Source organism: Astatotilapia calliptera, chromosome 11, assembly GCF_900246225.1.
Source record: "Astatotilapia calliptera chromosome 11, fAstCal1.2, whole genome shotgun sequence".
NCBI classification, from domain to species: Eukaryota; Metazoa; Chordata; class Actinopteri; order Cichliformes; family Cichlidae; genus Astatotilapia; species Astatotilapia calliptera.
The window spans coordinates 22,905,465-22,924,756 of record NC_039312.1 but is presented as its reverse complement, the minus strand read 5'-3'; the positions used below and the strand labels follow the sequence as shown (position 1 = coordinate 22,924,756).

Below are 19,292 nucleotides of genomic sequence, written 5' to 3'. Positions count from 1 at the left end.
GTCTTTCGCACACAAAAATGTAACATTTATATAAAATAAATAAATAAATCAAATTTGTGTCAGCTTGTGTGCACTTGCATGGAAAGTCAAGGGAAAACAGCAATGCTGGTGGTTCATGTGGTGAATGAAGCCAGAATGAAGCCTACACCACCACCCTCACACATCTCCATCCACAAGTTACTCATAGACTCACTTTATTATGACACTTGTTTCAGTGATAAGCCACAAAACTATAAGTTTTGTATAACTATAAGATTCAAGTTCCAATTCAATTTTCAAAATTCATTTTTCTCAGTAACCATTTCTCCATCACATTTGCTCAAGCTGATTTATCATCAGTGGTTTATTGTGTTTTACTTTCTATAAAACTGCAAACACTAAAAATTCACTAAAGCACATTTTCCACAGTGACGCACTCGTGATGCACAATGCTAACCGCAATAGGCAGCGGTGAATGTAATTGTGGTGGTTAACCATTATCAGTTCCAACCACACTGCTCTGATTGACAGTTAAATAGAATATGATGTATAAACGGAAATGGAACAATCCAGTCTCCTTGTAATAGAGTGATGCACTGAAACATCTGTATACAGTAAAGATTCAAGATTATGATGGCCGAAGAGGAGCTGCTGAGATTGGATTGTTCATTTTGTCGTACAGCCCGCAGCACATGATTTACTCCCGTCTCACCCTCAGCATCCTCCCCTGTCCCAACAACTGTGTCTTGAAACCACTGGATCTGAGCTGCCCCTCAGAATGGACCAGAATCTTGTCCATTCTGGTCACTCCCAATGAAAATCTTAACAACTTAGGCTCTGCCTTTCCTTCCCTTACACTCTTGCTGCTGTCTTTCTGTCACAAATTATCCCTCACTCTTGCCTTCAGCTGCTCCACCCTGCCCTTACTCTCTTCTTCACCTCTTTTGTCCATTGTTCATTACTTTGGATGGTTGAGCCGAAGTTTTTAAATTAATCTAACATATGTGTAAATTTAGCCTAGTCTGGAAATTAATCATCACACTCATTGATTAAACTGCATAACTTCAGTCATAAATTCCACAATTTCCTTATAAAAACTTTAATAAATAAATCCTTTTAACAGAAGTTTAGTTTACAAATGATATCCTAGGGTTATTTATTGCATCGTTTATTTCTTATCATCTGGGAAGACCATAGATCAGAGTGTTTGATGTGAATATAATGATGCTACCAAATTTCCCGCATAAGCGCTGATGGTGTCCTGTGCAGTGACTGTTTGTGGCTTCTAGAGAGTGAGCTTTCAGACTGATCAGTATTATTTCTCCCTAAAGTATTTTATTTGATGTAAAGTTTCCATGTAGATTTGTTACATAAGTACACTGTAAAATATTAAGTTTATTGAAATCAGTTGAAATGAAAATTTACTGGATTTTTTTAATAAATGTTTTTATACATTCATACAATGACCCTAAACAATGTTTTATAAACTAAAACCCCAGAGCCTGTTTAATCCAAAATACAGATACAATAATAAATGTTAGTTTCCCATGCATGACTTATGTATTCTGTTATGCATTAAGTAAATCGACTTCCTGCCCCTCACCTCACCACATAAAGCTCCTGAGATGCAGAGGCATGTTCTTCAAAGTGCAAAGTAAATGAATGTATGCAGTTGTGCAGAAACACTTTCTTGCTTCACGTTTAGGCTGTTGTCTCAACGGTGTCTATTTATTACTTTATAAATTATCTGCAGTCAGGCAGCAGATTGTGCACCAGAAATAAATCAATCAAGTTTAGGGAACATTTTCCAGAGAAATGAACTGGAACTATTTTATTTAAAACTAGACCTAAGGAGAACCATACTGGGCCATACCCTCCATAGTGTGTGCGTGCCACTGTGTATATAAAGGGCCACAATTCCGAGGTTCATAGTATACTAGCTGAGCCAGTCTCCCAGGTAAGGTAGATGTTTATACTTATCCAGCTTCACTTGAGGAGTAGAATAGCTTTAACAAAACTGAAGTCAGAATTATGACAAACACAATAATTAAGAAGTTCTTATTTTTTCCTTGTGTACTTGTGATGGAAATACTTATATTAGTGATGCATTAACTGTGCCTGATCTCATCCTCAGATTGTCTGACAGATGTTTCTTCTTGTTTAAAAGCTTCTAGCTTAAGACTCCTTACATGGATCAATTCATGAAAGACGTTAAATATTCAGTCTGTTCTGAAACTGGTGGCTCGGCCAGTAATTTATTTCTGTTTTAGAACAGAAATAAAGTGTTTTCAGGACAGTCACATTAAATTAAATATTACCTCTATTAAAATGTAGGTTGTGCCCTTAATTTTGAGTAGATTTTGCCTCTTTTAATATAGTTATGTAGAATAAGAAAAAAAACTTAGGAAATTCATAATGAACACATAAGAACACAGTTTGACATAAAAACAATTATTTATTAATCACAGCAGGAAGTAAGAAAGCAAAACTGAGCACACAATGGCAAAGGTGGTCTTTGGGCTATCCTTCGAGCTGCACAGTGAAGCTGTTGTTGTTGATGTTGTAGGAGGCGGCTCTGGAAAGGAAAACACACGTTTGTTTTTCTTTTGATCACAGTGGAATACAGGAGTCTTCATTTCCAGTATCTGTGTATTACCTTGGACTGTGATGGTCAGATGCTCACTAAGCTGATTGCTGCCACAGGTGATGATACACTGCCAGGTCCCATTATGTGAGCTTGTTACAGGTTTGAGTTGAGCTGTTGGTGACCACTCGGGTGAATCGACCTTTGGGCTCCTCCACTTCACTTCACAACCTTCAATGACACCTTTCACGTCACACTGGAGCGTTGCCTCGCTGCCCAGCAGGAGATCAGCAGAGGGAGTGACAGAGACCGACACTGTCAGCAGGAGGTGAGGACACAGTGAGAAGCATAAAGAGAGAGAGGAGGCCATGATGAACAAGGGACTTGATCCAAATTCATTATACACATGAAAAACCTTCATAACATCAGAAAAAGATGATAGTTTACTACAACTAAGTGGGCACATGGTAAACTTTCTTCTTCTTATTATTATTATTAGTCCTTTATTTATCCAGGTAAAAAAAATCTCATTGAGATTAAAAATCTCATTTTCAAGAGGCCTGGCATTGTGGCAACAAAAGTCAAAATACACCTACCACATAAGTGTATGACATTTAAAACAAATACAATATCCTGTACAAACATGTGAAAAATATACAACAACAGATCAAATTAAGAGTGGCATTAAATATAATCACACTGAGTAAAAGAGTTATTCTCTCATTCCTTTAAGATAGACTTAAAGTCTCCCAAGGTAACCAATTCTGATAACTTCAGTTCCTTCTGCAGATTATTCCAGGAAACAGGGGCAGCATTTTTAAAAGCCTTTTCCTCCAATTCTGTTCTGATTTTTGGGACAATCAATTGTATGATATTGTGACAACGAAGGCTCATAATATCTTTCTGCACTGCAAATCACTGTAGGCCAGATTGTACAATTTTTTGTTTACTCACTGTTAATATTTTCTCACACAGGCATGACGACCACACAAAAATAGCCCATAAACTTTTTAAACTAAGTTAATTTAAACATCTGCCATCCCCATCCCTGCCCACCTCGAGTCTACCTCTGTTCAGGGAGTTCATATGGAGTACAAACATTTAACAGGAAATTATGTGTTTGTGATGGATGTTGGATTATGGGAAATGTAGGACTCTATGGTTTCAAGACTTGAACTTTCAGTACTGTAATCTGGATTTTGCTCTCTGCTACTTTGAATTGTCCCCATGATAAAAATCATGGTAAAATTGCTGGTGTGTGTGTGCGCACTTGTAAAAAGTAGATTTTAAATTGATGTATATTATTTTCCATTATAACTGACCTACAAGAGTAAATCGCACAACTGTTTACCTGAGAACACAGAAAGTGTATGTTCACGACGTGTCCCATCTGCCGAACATGTGAACCGTCCAGCATCTGTTTCTCTCACACTGGAGATTTCCAGATTCGTCTGTCTCACGACTGACCTCTGCACAAGTTCAGCACTGCCTAACACAGAAAATAAAAATATGTTCTAATATAATGTTATCATCAAATACTGATGTTTACTGTTAAGTATTCCGAGATACTAAAGTACCTTTGCGAGGGAAGCCTCTCTGATCAACACTATGAAGAAAGTCATTTCCATGATGCCACTGCAGAGAGCGTCTGTAGCTGCTGACCCCACACTTCAATGTGACTTTCCCCCCGACTTTTGCAACAAAAACTTCACCTGCAGCAGAGAGTGCACCCAGCACTGAAAAGAAGACAAATGGAGTCAACAAACACTCTGCTTAGTTACATCAAAAATGCTCAAAATATTAAGGGAACACTTGACAATCCCAGTATAACGAAGTCAGTTAAACTTTAATCTGTCCCGTTTGAAAGCAAAAATCATTTTGAAGCCATTTCACCAGCTTTGGTCCAAATCAAAACGACATGAGAAACACCAGAAAGGCAACAACAAGGCAACTTCCAAAACGGGAACAATTTAAAAGGTGATGGCCACCGAAGTGACCACTGCCCTCTTCTTTCCCATTGTGACTCATTATTCTGTAGCTTCACTTTTCCTTCATGCCCTTCTCACTGCTGAGACGTCACTTTCAGTCTGTTCAGGCCTTCACAGTATTTTTCCAGAAGTATCTTTACTCACCAAACACAAACCACACCGGCATCTTCATTCTGAGGGTTTAAAAAATGTTTTACCGTTGAGATTAAACTATGAAACAAATTAAACATGAACATGTCACTTCATACATGGCCACAGAGTTTCTACTAAGAAACCACCACACCCTCTGATCTACTTCCATCCTGTGTCACTTATTAAAAATATTAATCTTGTAAAAAAAAAAAAAAAAAAACCTCTTTGTGGCTTTTAGTTTGTCTGAAACAATATTTAAACTGTTTCCTATAAAACTGCTTCAACTTCGTATGTTCAGCAGAAAGGAGCAGCTTTTAAAAAGAAGGTTAAAATTGAGTAAAGTGAGAGTCAAATTCTCATAAAATAAAATCGCATTTACATCAAAGAATGCCAAAACTCATCTAGAGCTATACATGAAACTAGTTTGGATCATTTGAAGATATTTTGTGTTTACTCCCCATAACTGACAAAAACATAGATTTACAACTTAAGTCTTTTACCCTCAAATATTAAACCATCTATATGCACCAGGGTTGAAAATGAGATTTAATTGGGGTTAATTAAATAAAAGGTTGAGCACTTACCTTAATTCTGAGCACGTTCTGTGTCTTTTAGCAGTTAATGAATCCTCTCTGTGCTTCACTTCAACAACATGAGCACAAAGACAAAAATACTAAAGAGGTTTGAGAGCATCTGAAGAGAAACCCATTCTTTGGTAGTGGTGGGTGCAGTTTAAGTCACTCTAAACCCAAGTTATAAATGCTTAAACTGCACATTTGTCACCAGAAAACGGCAGTTCATCATACTTTTGTCTGTAATCAGGATGTGAAAATAAAAAAGAGAAGCTGCATAATGCAAAAGGACAGACCACACTTTATTTGACAGAAAGACAATTATTTATTTGCCACAGCAGAAGTAACAAAGCATTTCTGTTCAAAAATAAAAACAAAATAAAACAAGAATCACCCAGATATCACCCTCACCAAACTGAAGGAAAACAAGCTGATTTGGTGCTTTTCCTTTTTGTAACACACATTTGTTTTTATTCTTTTTTTATTCACTGACATTTTCTCTTATTGTGGGTGTTTAACTCTTTTGTCCTCACTAACAGGTAGAGGAGTGATGACACCAAGCTGCAATCATCCAATGAAAGAAGAGGGGACCGGAGGCGGCAGTGACTACTGATGGCAGTGGAAATCAATAGTCGGGGTTAACAAAACAAGTGAAGGGACTCAAAGTCGCTAATGTTTGGGACTTGTTCCCTGAAGCAGGTTTTCTGAAATCATTTGCGAGTTAAACTTGAACAGATGGCTGACCGATCATCAAGGCCCAGGAAACAAACCAAACCTGCTCTCTGAACAGACCTTTGGTTTGTAATCAGAGGATTTCAAGAAAAATTATCAGCCCAACATCTCATCTGTACATCTGCACCAATTAATTGAGTGTGTAATACGCAAACTGAGAGACTTATTTACACTTTTGTCAGTTGTGAAGCGTGCCAGGACTTTTGCAAGAGCTTGGTGGAGTGCAACTATGAATTTTGTCATGGGTGTTTGTTAGCGTTCACGTATCTTCTCGTTCACCTAAAGTGTAACGCTGCTCTGCTTCATTCAGCCACCCTGCGGTAGAAGTAGAGATATCCCAGGTCTTTGGGAGGCTTCTCTGAAGCGCACACCTTCTGATCATTGAAGATCACCCATCTGTGAGACACAAAGAGAAAATGCAGTTTACAAAGGCCTGTTTAACAGCACCTGCTGCCTCCAAATGAACAACTCAGGTACAGATGTCATAATAACACATTAAAGCAGGTAGTCAGTAGAAATTGATCCATTTTCATTATTCAGACATGAAACAAACATTTTTCCTTTAGTTATGTTGGTGACAGATGGATATAAATCCTTCAAACCTTCACTTCTTTGACAGATTAACACATCAGACCGTGCACATCAGCAGCCATGAAATGAGTTTTGTCAGAGTAGATGTGGAGTATGGTGCCCCCTGCTGAAGCTACTTTATCATTTCAATGCAATTCTTTACAGATGTTTAGCCTGCACTAGAAAATAAATTAAATTCAGGGACCAGGAAGCACATTTAATAAAAAGTTCTTCAGGAATTTCTTTGTGCAAGTGGGGACATGAATGCAGTAAATCACAGTTATTTTGTTGCGGTATTTTTATTGTTATGACAGGTGATTTTAAATTTCCAACCAAAACTGTGAAATATTCCTTAAACAACAAGAAGTCTTGTAAAAGCCAATAAGAACATGAAAGACTGGCTGAGCTAATCTGAAAAAGTATGAAATTACATTTTAAGGAACTGGAACTGATCGTGTTTGAGCAAAAGTTCTGAATACGCAGCAGAAAGAGACTCATGAGAAATGTTAGGAACCACCGTCTCGAACCTCAATGTGTCTAAAATACTTACTGCTGGTCCTTCTTGATGTGGGCAACGTAATGGCCACACATGGTGCTCGTCCCCATGTGACTGATGAATGCAAACAACTCATATTCTGGACAAACAAGAGAAAAATAGATTGACTGTAACACATTAAAGCACTTTATTAACATAGTCTAAACTAACGTGAGCAGACAATCTGATTATAAAGATTATTTCTCCTCTTTCCGTCTCCTCCTATGGACTTACTTCCTGGTCCGTCTCTGACGCGGGGTCCAGGTGGAGGATCCCTGCCACCCTCGCTCTCTGCAGCTGAGCGCCCTCCTTCAGACACATCCATGGACTCCAGGTCATCCAGGTGAGAGAAGATCCAGTCTACTGCCCGGTCCAGGACGTTACTCTGTGTGACAAACACCAGTCAAGAGTCAAATACTTTCTAAGCTTAAAGCTGAGTCTCTGTTGATCACAAATACTTCCAAGAGTCTAACTGTTAGAGAGCAAAGACAGCTGATGAAAGACCATTAGAGGACAGGAGCAGCACAGAAAGATTTCTTAACACGCTGTTAGTATTTGCTCTGGGGAGAAGTAGCTGCTGTGTTTGGCTGCACTCCGAGTCATCAACCATCTCCCGAAGCTCAAATGTGTGCCAAACACCTTTAGGTAGGCTAAGCTATATGAGGTAATGTCAGAACTACGTCACCATTTACAAGAATCTTTCAGGAGTCCCTGAAGAGGGAGGAAGATCGATCCAACCAAGTGCTCACAATCAAGGTGTGTCAGTGAACTTCAAACAATACCCTATGTCCCACCCCAAGACAGATAGATCATGTAATGTCAAGCTACAGCTTTCATGCTGCATGTAGGCAGCTTTGGTCTGGTGTTTTTATATACTACAGATGTTACTTACTACTGCACTTGTTGCAGCCCTGAGTTCATCCTCCCTCTCTCTGTAATCTAACTTTCTTCTCATTGATTAAAAAGGAGACAGCAGAAACTGTGTGCCTCAGATGTTATTAAGAAAATCCCCTCTTTTAAGGCTCAAGCCCTTTAAGAGAGAAAAAAAAATCTGACCGTTGCTCGAAGTGCTTTGGTTGCCTGGTCTCGGCTGAAGCCCATAGAGACGATGGTCGCCAGGTGCTCCTCAGACAGGCTCTCTGTGGGTGTGGTTCCAGGTCCAGAGCTGCAGCCAGGCAACACCAAGGGGGCAGAAAAGTCTGCAGCCAATCAGAAGTAAAAGAAGATGTGAAAAGCAACAGTCATGGTGAGATGGTTTGATTTTTGGCAAATCACTGTTGGTCTACACACCTGGATCATCCATGTGGCTCATGGTCCAGTTCATGGCAGCATCAATTCCAGTGTTCCCCGTGTAATACACCGCTTTCCTGCAGGCCTCTAGTGGGAATCCCATTTCACATAACTGGGACACAGTGGAGTCATCGAGGACTGGAGCTAAGAGAGAGTTGAAAACAGCTGAATTACTTGGATGTCGTTTTTGGTACAACAGCACAAGATTTACAAAAGGAAAAAAAAAAAAAAAAAAAATTTCGAAAATGAAATGTTGTAACTTATATTAATGTAAACTTAAACTGATGCTCAGAAAGAAACCAAACCAAAACCTTGTTTTGAACCAAAAAATGTTTTTTAAAAAGGCAACTGAAGGACGCGTGAGAACAGAAAAGGCAGAAAAAAAAAAGAACAGAAGGAAACAAAGGTGGGCGAATGAGTGAGAGGGAGGAGGGAAAGAGCAGAAATGACAGACTGACACAGCAGTGGGGAGTAGAGCGAGTCGTCCTCCTCGTTGCCATGGGAACCCAGGATACCTTTAACCTCCACATCTGGTGTCATGAGTGGGGGCGGGGCCACCTCTGGCAGAAGCTCCTCCCCTGGCTGCTGGCCAGTTGCACGTAGCCCGCTCAGGTCCAGAGTATCAGGAACATCGATGCTCACGTCTGCATCAGAGAAAAGTCACACCATTACAAACCACCTGAAGTCACTCATCATCAAGTACATTTCAAAATGTCAACTTCCTGTCAATGGCTAATAATGTGTGGGTTGTTTTTTTTTTTTAAACAATATATTTTGGTTTTATTGCAGTTTGCAATGTTGTGGTGGTTGTTCCCTAGTGAGAAATCTCAGTTTCAGTAATCAAAATAATTTAAGCATTTTTTTGCAAAATTTTAAATGTTACACATCTACAATTTTTAAATATTGTTTTACACAGAAGCATGGAAGCAGCAAGTATTTGAAAACAATAACAAACAGACAACCACTCCCCCACAAAAAACAAAAAAACCAAAACAAAACAAAAAAACAAAACAAAAACAAAACAAAAAACAAAACAAAACAAAAGAAAAAAAACAAAACAAAAAAAACACTGCACTCCCTCATCCTCAGAGTGGCGACAGTGTTCCCATTCACAAGTGATGAGGGGTCAGTAGTAATGTAGGCACTGTCTCGTACTACTGTTATGAGTTATGGGTTTTGTGTAAAGATCAAATGATGAGTTTTGTCTGCAGGGTTAGGAGCTCAGACATCCAGAAGGATCTCCTTCGTGTTTAAAGGAACCAGCTGAGTTAGTTTCACGTCGAGCTGGGAGGAGACCCCGTAGTAGACCAAGAGCTAACTGGAAGCAGTATATATCATATGGCCTACGAACACTTCCAGATCACTAAAGAAGAACTGGAAAGTGTTGCTGGGAAGAAGGACATCTGGAATACCCTGGTTAGCCTGCCACTACCATAACATGACTTCACATAGGAGGGATGAATAGATGTATGGATGGCCTTTGAAATCTCAACAATGTAGCATTGCTCTCTTATTTTATTTTGCAGCACCAGCGTAGGCTTATTACATTTAATGTTTTTTTTAAATAAACAGCCTATTTTTGTAGGATCTCCATCACCTCTTTTTCTAATAAGGTCTGACTGAAGCAGGTGACACTCAGTTCGGCTAAAAAAATAAAAAATAAAAAGGTAAAATACTTTTCAAACACCTACTTTCACAAAGCGTTCATACCCCTAATCCCTTACTTGAGTTTTATGCTTTGTTAAGCCAATTAACTCAAAGACAGCCTGGATACAACAAACTTGATTCATAGTAAACCCCTCTGGCGTGCATTTTTGTACACAGAAATTTATAAAGAAGAAAAAAAAAAAAAAAAAAAAAAAAACATGTTTTCAAAACAAAAATGTAACCATATCTTTGCTCACCCAGTTTTTTAGGCACCCAGTCAAGACCAAAAGTGAATTTCTTAATCTGGATAACCAGGTGGTCGGGGAAAGAGGCAAAGCGGGTCGTTCTGATAAATGAGAGAAAGGCTGTCATTACTAAAGATCTTTTAAAATCTGTTCCAGTTCACTACTTCCATTATGAGGGCGTCTCTCTTCATACTTGGTAGCAGTAGTTTTTGCTTGAACAGCCGAGCTCCAGAAGTCCGTGAGGATCTCTGGTTCGCTGAGAGCCGCCATGCACGCTGTGAAGGGGATTTGTGCACGCACTGTCGGAGCTGACGAGTCCCCCTCCTCACGGCGGCGCTCAGCCTCCTGAAGCTCTTCTGTTATTTAAAAAATAAAATAATAATAATAACAACAACGGGTTTCTCTTTAATGAAATGCTCAAGTCTAAATACCTGGAAAGAACTAAATGTTAACGTTGCAGAGAATGTCCTCATCCGCTGCTCACCTGTGTTGGTAGCCTGGTCCATGGGCACGGGCAGCTGGACGATGTAATCCACCCGCTGTGTGTATTTGGCCTTCTGTGTCTGCTGACACACAATCCGCTCCTCCACCAGAAACCTGAAGGCTTCAGACGGGTTGGACCCAGAGCGGCAGTTTCTCTGTAGGATGAAGAAAATGGACATTTAAAACAAAATAATAAGGAAAAAATGTAAAAGTAAAAGACTTTAGCTCAGTGCTTTGAGCGGGCGACCACATGCCACACGGCTGAGGGCGGCTGGCCTGTATTCGAGTTCGACCTGCGGCCCCTCGCCACATGTCTTCCCCCTTCTCTTTGCCCCCACTTTCCTGTCCTCTCTTCATTGTGTCTATCCAATAATGTTGAAAAAGGCCAAAAAACAAACAAACAAATAAGAAAATACAATGAGAGTGATACTTTACCTCCACCATGTTTATGAAGTGCAATAAAAACTCCTGAGCATCCTGTTGTCGATTGGTGGAGAACTCCGGGTGGCCCCGCCCGACAAGTGCTTTGAACATTTGCGGTGCTATTCCGATTTGGTCTCCCTGAAAGCAAAGCCGGAGAAGAAGGATTTCTCAGTTGTGGGAGTCATCATTGGTTGTACTATAGTCTCACTCACTTCTGAGCGATAATCCCAGCATAAGGGTCGGATATTTTTTTAAACCTAGTTTTTTGGATCCAGTATGACTGATTCCTTCTGCTTACCCTGGGTTCAGCTGCACCATTTTCTTCTCCTGGGTCTGGTACTGGTTTGGAATAGTCTCCTGACAGCAGACCATAACCAAGCTTGGCTCTGTAATAAACAAACAAAGCTGACAAGATGCACATCCAACGGGATGCCAGAGCCTCATGCAGAAGGTGGATTTAAATATAGACCAAGATGTATTTTTTACATTTTTATTTCAAATAACAATCTGGAAAATCTAATCATGGAGCTGATATTATTATCTGTGTTGAAAGGTCGCTGCGCAGCTACTGAAAAGCAGAGATTGTTTACAATAAAGTAGATATGAGTTTAATGAAAACAAGAAAATTAGGTAGCAAGTAGACTTAATCTTATTATATCAAACTGTTGATAAAGAGTCAAGTTACATGAGCTGTGTCGACCTTCTGTTTTCACAATAATGGATTTTTCTTTTTTTTCTGAAGCGAGGCTCTTTAGTTGATTTTCTGCTGTGCTATCGAAATAACAGCAAACAGGTGTCGATGTAAGTGTCTAAAAATAGCGCCTTTCAAAAGAGAAAGGCAGTATTTACACATTAAAAGACAATTATCACACTTGAAAATGCAGCTGCCAGAAAAGCACACAATAATTGGGTTCGTGGCTGACAGCTGGCACACTGTAAATGTGCCTGTGTATATTTATGCAGATGGCTTATTTGATTCTACTGTGTGTGACACCAATATCAGAAAGCCATATGTGTGTATGTAAATACATGTGCATGAAAACTAAGGTAGCACGAAAACATGTCTAACATTTTAAAAAGAGTCGCTTTCCCTCTCCTGCAGTACAAATGAGGACATTTAATAATTACACAAAAGCTTGTAGTTTAAAATGAGGAAACTCACACTTGGGTTTTGAAGTCCTGGGTTGGGTCGCTCGGTGCTTCATCAATTATCTTGTCGATATTAGACACGTACCTGCGAGGCACGGACAGAAAAGCTTGAAGGAAATTCTTTGGATTCATCTTAAATGTTAATGCAAAGTATCAGACAAATTTTCACCTTTTAGGTGAATATTGACTAAAAAGCAATATTTTTATTTCAGTTTGCTATAAGAAATAACATGCTGGACACAGCTGGATGGTGACTGTTTCAAAGAAAGAAAAAAAAAAAAAAAAAAAAAAAAAAAAAAAAGGAGGTTACTGACTTGCTCTGGAAGTCTGGGATGGTGAAGAGCACTTGCATGACAGAATTGAGGTAGCAGCTGTTTCCCAGGTTCTTCATGCCAGTCAGGCCGGGGCCAAACAGGGGGCGCAGGGTGGTCCCCGACTCCTGGATCACCTCCCACTCTCCCACACGCTGATTCACAGCAATCTCCAGCTCTGTCATTGTCCTCTCAGTCTGAAAGCAGAAAAGTCAATGCAGTAAGTATGGTGGCTGCAATCACACTACCTGGACTGGACTGTATCTGGCTTCCGGACTTTTCAGGCAGAGCTCAGTTAATCTGAGTGGTTTAGAAAAGTGTAGGGACTGCACTGTTTGTGAATGAAACATCGGTTTACACCATGTGGAGAAACGCTTCTGTGGCCTAAATACTGAACTGTTAGCTGAAGAATACATTCATATTACTTGCCAAGGCCAGCAGCACCTGCTGTTGCTGTATGAATTCAGTTTGAATCACTACACCGACTGCTCCATCAGTTAACACAGAGGCCATCCAAATGACTATGAATTTCATTTCATTATTTATTTAAAAGGGACAATGCAATTTAAGTTAGTTCTAATGCGAAGCAAGAAACTGATGTGCTACACAGAGTTTAGAGCTGTTGCTAATTTTCACTCAAATTAAAATTTTTAAATACAAGACTCTATGCAGTCCAATTAAAAACTAAGCATACCCTTACTGCTTCCATAGTAATTAAGAGGGTTTAATCGATTAACTGATTATCAGTAACAGATCGGTAACAGTAACAGATTCTCATTGACCAGCTCTATAAAATCAGAAGATTTTACAATTTGTAGGCAGTCACCTCAAGGTCAGGCCACATAATGCTCAGAGGCCCCAAAAACTCAAATGCTGCATCTCAGATTGTACAGGCCTCAGTGTGTTAAACATTAAATTTCATTAATTTCATGATTAGAAAATCTATGGCTTGTTTTTAAAGGTTTCCAGGAGAAAAAAAAATCTCGCTTAAAAAACACAGCATCGTGGCTTAGGTTTGCAAAGTTGCATCTGAACTAGTCACAAGAGTTCTGAAACAATTTCCTTTGGATAGATCAGACCAAAGAGGACATGCTTGACTGTAATACACAGCACCACATACTGAGAAAACCAAACAGCACAAACATCTCGTTCCAACTGTCAAGCTCAGTAAAGGGTTGATGACTTGTATTTGTTTAGCAGCCATACAACCCGGGCCCCTCACAATCATCAAGTCAACCATGACCTTCTCTGTTACCGAAGTATTCTAGCCAGATATGAGGCAATCTGACCAACAAGCCAAGTCTGGCTGAAATTGGGTATTGCAACAGAACAATGACACAGTTCAATATTGTTTGGTTTATGATGCAGAACTTTAACCTAAGATGATTTCCTCATAAGAAACAAATTGTGTAATCCAAGCTTTTATTTAGATATTTATTCATTGATGCTCCCCAAAATTTAATTTTGATTGTTTGCATGTTTATTTTTTGCCTCATTGAGCCAGTTTATCTTATTCCACTTTAAGCATGTTATATCTTTAATATTTGTGCTGCCATAACTTCTCAACTTAAGATAAACAAAGTATCTTATCTTACAAGTAAAGGGAAGATATGTTGCGTAAGAAAGCAAAATGCTTTGCAAGAAGCTTAATATAAAAGCTTAAAGAAAAGTTTTTATATTAAGAAAACTGATAAACGAGATTAGGCAGTATGACTCATTAATGACACCAGGCAGGCAGACAAGACACTATAATATACAACTAACTGCTGTATTCTGTCTTCTGCTTTACTATCCCACAATTCTTTCACCTCCTCGGCTGTGCAGCATCATTAGGTGTGTACAGAAAAACATCAGCAAGAAAAGAAATAACATTAGAGTACACAGTGAGAGGTACAGACATCTTAGACAAGACAGCTGTGTAGACTGCACTCTGCATAAGAGGGGAAGCAGGTGGCCAAGAAATAAAAGACAGCAGGGATTCAAAGAGGAAACAGGTGTTGCAGAAAAAAAGGAAGCAGATCGATATGATAAGCAGTAATAATTATATTAAAGCACTATTATATTAAGAACAACATAATATGTAGTAAACGAAAAACAAAAGCAGTAATAAATGAAAACCAGATGAGAAGGGGGTGAGATATTCAATAAGAGAAGTATCTTTTTTAAGTATCTTCAGCTCAGTAGCAGTGCGACTTTTTTAGACCTTAATTTTTGCAACACCATACAATCAATGGCTATCTAACAGACAAAAGTAGACACCACCATTATTTGGATGTCTGCAAACAGAAAGGGGGGAAAAAAAAAAAGTCCCATATCCCTGTCTAAATTTACAACACTCCAATCATAAAGCAGCAGACTGATCAATACTTCTATCTACACGACCTTGATCTAATGCATAACATTAAAAACCAGGAAGAAATATGACAGCTCTCAACTTGCATTGGTCGATAAGTGAACAAATCCAAAATAAAATCAGCAGAAAAATAAAACTTACTTTCTCCATGGTCATCATGTCAATACCAAAGTGAGCCAGGTGCTCTGGTAACTTGGAATCGAGCACCATGTCGTCCTCATCATAGGAATACACATCTGGAAAAACAAAACAGCACAGGGACAGAGCTTCAGACACATGCATAAGCTCTGTAAAAAAAATTTAATTAACAGAAACCAATTACTATCAAATTGTTTTTTCGCTTACCAGCGCCATCAGGAGTGATGGTACCGAGTTTGACAGCAAGTGGGTAACCGGTCTCCTGGTAGTGGAGGAGAGCATGGTTGTTGCCTCCTGAGCCATCAAAGTACCTGCGGCCACACAGAACTTTGCCATCCGTCAGGTTCATCCAAATGTTCTCCTGGAGGTCACACACCTCACACCGCCAGCCACTACGACAGACAGAAGAGAAAGCCTCCAATAAACACACTTTCTGATATAAAGATAACAGGCCTTTATAGAGCTTAAATGACAACATTCTCTCTTTTACGATGTATTACTGAAACGGGAACAGGATCAATATTGAATCAGTGGATTCTAAATGTAGAAAGGCAGTATCTCGACTAAAATAGATACACCTGTGGCAACTCCATAAGATTTGTACATATAGACAGCCAGTAGGGGAGGGCGGTAAAAATGCTATGAATTTGGCCAACGGTAGCAATTTTGACTATACCGCTCTACTGCGATAGCGCATGTTGATAATGTCATCAAGCTGCGCCTGTTTTGGTCAAAAGCATCGCAGCGGCTGCAAGCATGGAGCTTAAAGGTGGGGAGGAGGAGGAGGAGGTGATCATAAAGGGGACTGGTGTGACGTCGGTCATATGGACCGTGTTTGGGTTTAAGCAGCCGGATGTTAAGCAGAAAAATATCATCTGCAAATTATGCTGGGTACAGTAACAGCGAAGAACATTTTGGAATATGAGGAAAGCCAAAAACTGCGCTCTCCACAAACGCCCAGTCAGTCAAGTGGAAAGACAAAAGACGGCCCTACACACCAACAGACTGATCTTTTCCAAAGGCACATTTGCACTTTATCTTAAACAACTATAATTTTAGAATTTAGTGTTTTACTGATATTTTACTTGTATTTTTTTATTCAAAGATTTTTTCACATTTACCTTCATTTTTATTTGTCATTTAGGATTTTTGTGTTACATTGTTTGGAAAAGGATCGGTTATATCTTAAAAATTATTTGAAAATTTTTGTAATTAATAAGAAAACAAAAAAAACTTTTGCACAATAAATGTTCTTAAAATGACATTCTATACTGTTCAGTCATTTGGACATATCAATATATACAGATGAAAAGAATATCGCAATATATAATTACCGCACAGGATTCAAATTATACCACAATATGGATTTTAGGCCATATCGCCCAGCCCTAACAGCCAGCACATCTTTTATCAAATTTGAAGAGAATATGTGAGCTGCTGCACGGCAAGTTTATTAAATAATAGAACTTTGGCCTCACCTGGGAGGGATTTTGACTCCATTGTCTAGCTGTTTAAGGTCAGCGGCATGCTTCGACTCCTGTCTCACCTCTCCATCCCACTGCTGAACTTGTAAGGTATGAGACACCGAGTCAGCTGCCATGATACCCGCCATAGACAGGGACACCTAGGTGGACAGCAGGGGGACAAATTTCAAGAAAATCTAATTTGAAGTCCACTTGCTCTTAAGCACAGAAATTTTTCTTTAAAGAAAAAGAAAATTCCCAAACAGACTGGAAGGAGGCAAAAGGTTAGATGATGATAAAGAGATGATATAGCAGCACTATGCATCCTCTGCACACAAACAAACAGGCAAGTATCATGAAACAACACCAGAAATTATTCCACCATGGTAACAAATACAGCTCAAAACAATAAACCAAACATTACTCAAAGAATACACATCTTACCACCTACAATCTAAGTGATTTGATAAAACTTCAAATACTTGATAACTGACAATAGAAAAAGCATGAACTCTGGAAAATGTTGGCAGTCAGGTCTGGACATTGTCTGAAGTGAGGCAGGCAACTTGAGATAATCCACTCTGGTCGTGTTCTCACTACTGGAAATACTCTTGTGAGGTTTAGGCGAGACAGCTGCCTAGGCAGAGCATGTGGAGGGCAGGACACATCATGCCCACTGTCACTGTGAATTCTCTGGACAATTATTTGCACTATTTACACATAGGAGCATCCAGAGATCTCACACTTTGCACTAAGGGGCTGACGTGTTCAAAAACTGCTTATCATTAAATCTGACTGTGTCACAGTTGAGTGCTCACATCCAACTCAATTGGGAAACAAGAGAAAATGCCTCGTTTATCAACCATAAATCATAATCTACACCTATATGCATGTCACCCAAGTTCTAGTATTAAAGGACTGTTGAAAAGGTTCACTTGTTTGCTAAGATAATGTAAGGCTGTGTGATTATGGTAAAAATCATAATGATTATTTTGGTCAAAATCTTGGTGCAGTATTATTTAACAAAATTATAGCAAGACTTTTAAAAGATTATGGATTTATTCAACTTTCAAAAACAAATCAGTGGATTTCCTTTCATTTTAACTATAATTTGATGAGGAAAAAATACATGTGAACATAAATAACAAAGAAAAGGGATGGGTTTCCTATTTCATGCCACACTGTGAAACAGGATGTGGCATTATAATTATTTTGCATCAGGTATCTTGTTTGATAACTGAGCATATAGTAAGGAGATTTCCAACATTTGAAATTAATAAAGCACATCTTATCTTACCATTTACTGACATACAGACAACCTGGGGAAAACCTGAACAGACTAGAAAACAAACAAGACCTCTCACCCGCTCTCTTACGACATCAGGCATGGTGGCCAGGTCCTCGGATGTCACCTCCTGCCTGTCTGGCAAAATCACCACTTTTACGTCCTCCTCATATTGCTCCTGCTCTACATCAAACCCTCCTTCAATACCTGAAAAGAACAAAAACAACAAGGGTGGAAGCATGTCTCTAGGAAAAAAAACCCATACAGTTAGCCTTTTTTCTTTAAATGCATGCTTATGCACTCACCTATAGCCAGTCTGGTGGGCTTTTTCTTAGGTGGGTGTCCAGAGCCAGAGTTACCATCATCTTCCTTCTGTTGGCATTGAGAGTAGGTGAGTGGACATGTAAAAGGATGGTGCTGATAGAGACAAATGTAATTTAGATCACCGTATTTTAACCATAAAGTGTCCCACCTTGGCCTTACGAGTCCGGGTGATGTGCAAATAAGCCTTCTGACCAGTACGAGCATGATGCCTGTCAACATACTGACTCCCCAAACCCAGGAAACTATTCATGCACACATACAGGCCTCCTTCACTCTCCTGTAAAGGAAGCACAGACAGTGTTTAATGCTTACTGTCCTCTCTGTTTATCTCGCACCACTTGTAGTAGACTTGCAAATTAAAGTTGGATGCGATCTATAAGTTAAGCATGTCACAGCATCAGTTGCTACAGTGAAAGTAACTAGCACTCCTGTCAATTTGCTAGCCTTTGCTGTTAAGCAATGCTCGTTTATTTTAAAGTCCACAGAAAAATAGTGTCTGTTAAGTGTGACACACTGAGCAAAGTTAAATTTACATAATCAATGGTCCTGTAACAGTTGTGACTGACTTAGTTTGACAGCTTACTCAGTTATTAAACCCACACAGCTAGCTAACAAGCTATAGCCGCTAAGTTTCCATTACATTGCATTATTAGCTTAGCTTGAGGCTAACCTGCTAGTTAGTTGAAATGGGGAAAACGTAGAAAAACAGAGCATTAAAGTGAGACAGCACTGGCAAAACGTTACGTTAGTGTGAATCACGAAAGAGGAAGGGAATACAACACAGCAACACTGTCCATCGGCTGAAGTTTTGATTTACAAAAGGAAAAATGGCTCACCGGTGAGGAAAATGACAAGGCGCATTCGTCTTTGTGGACGCGGTCCCCGGGTTTCGGGACCCGAATTGTGGACAAAACCGACATCAAAAGCTCACCAACGTCCGCCATGACGAAGCTCGCTAGTTCCACCTTGCAGTGGGACACCTGCTCTGAGTTTGGACACCCAGCCTCTTGATACCCTGGCTCGGAAGCGCGTCTGTTGTCTGGCCCGTGTTGTGCTGCCTGTGTTTGCCTGAATGAATCATGAGACGCT

The 19,292-nt window shown here is 39.5% G+C and overlaps 2 protein-coding genes across 5 annotated transcripts; both read right to left on the bottom strand.

Annotated features, from left to right (window-relative positions):
* Positions 1–2,414: 2,414 nt before the first annotated feature.
* Positions 2,415–5,469, bottom strand: LOC113031349 (T-cell surface glycoprotein CD4-like). Its single transcript, XM_026183355.1, has 6 exons — positions 5,268–5,469; positions 4,696–4,724; positions 4,141–4,299; positions 3,915–4,052; positions 2,636–2,878; positions 2,415–2,554 (listed from the first exon to the last, which is right to left on the bottom strand). Exons 2-6 carry the CDS (start codon positions 4,721–4,723, stop codon positions 2,442–2,444), a joined length of 681 nt encoding a protein of 226 aa, XP_026039140.1. The 5' UTR covers position 4,724; positions 5,268–5,469; the 3' UTR covers positions 2,415–2,441.
* Positions 5,470–5,556: 87 nt separating this feature from the next.
* usp5 (ubiquitin specific peptidase 5 (isopeptidase T)) lies at positions 5,557–19,283 on the bottom strand. 4 transcript variants are annotated; one of them, XM_026183340.1, is made up of 20 exons: positions 19,040–19,283; positions 18,352–18,480; positions 18,185–18,248; positions 17,959–18,086; positions 16,610–16,755; positions 15,339–15,523; positions 15,135–15,229; positions 12,644–12,837; positions 12,343–12,414; positions 11,479–11,566; positions 11,193–11,318; positions 10,759–10,912; positions 10,468–10,630; positions 10,287–10,375; positions 8,841–9,026; positions 8,383–8,526; positions 8,149–8,291; positions 7,327–7,477; positions 7,108–7,192; positions 5,557–6,383 (listed from the first exon to the last, which is right to left on the bottom strand). In XM_026183340.1, exons 1-20 carry the CDS (start codon positions 19,145–19,147, stop codon positions 6,290–6,292), a joined length of 2,544 nt encoding a protein of 847 aa, XP_026039125.1. In that variant the 5' UTR covers positions 19,148–19,283; the 3' UTR covers positions 5,557–6,289. The 4 variants fall into 4 exon arrangements, with proteins under 4 accessions (XP_026039125.1, XP_026039124.1, XP_026039127.1 ...); XM_026183339.1 differs by having other exon boundaries at positions 18,185–18,251; positions 19,040–19,282; XM_026183342.1 differs by having other exon boundaries at positions 8,898–9,026; positions 19,040–19,281.
* Positions 19,284–19,292: the final 9 nt, after the last annotated feature.

What these genes read in the sequence shown, in the direction of transcription:
- LOC113031349 (XM_026183355.1), bottom strand. Translation starts at nt 4,723, where the DNA reads ATGAAGATGCCGGTGTGGTTTGTGTTTG. An exon ending in GCCGGTGTGGTTTGTGTTTG is followed by an intron (nt 4,300 to 4,695) that starts GTGAGTAAAGAT and finishes TCTTCTTTTCAG; the next exon opens with TGCTGGGTGCACTCTCTGCT. An exon ending in GAGAGGCTTCCCTCGCAAAG is followed by an intron (nt 4,053 to 4,140) that starts GTACTTTAGTAT and finishes TTTCTGTGTTAG; the next exon opens with GCAGTGCTGAACTTGTGCAG.
- usp5 (XM_026183339.1), bottom strand. Translation starts at nt 19,147, where the DNA reads ATGGCGGACGTTGGTGAGCTTTTGATGTCGGTTTTGTCCACAATTCGG. An exon ending in GCCCACCAGACTGGCTATAG is followed by an intron (nt 18,087 to 18,184) that starts GTGAGTGCATAA and finishes TGTTCTTTTCAG; the next exon opens with GTATTGAAGGAGGGTTTGAT. An exon ending in GGAGTCAAAATCCCTCCCAG is followed by an intron (nt 15,524 to 16,609) that starts GTGAGGCCAAAG and finishes TGTCTGTCGTAG; the next exon opens with TGGCTGGCGGTGTGAGGTGT.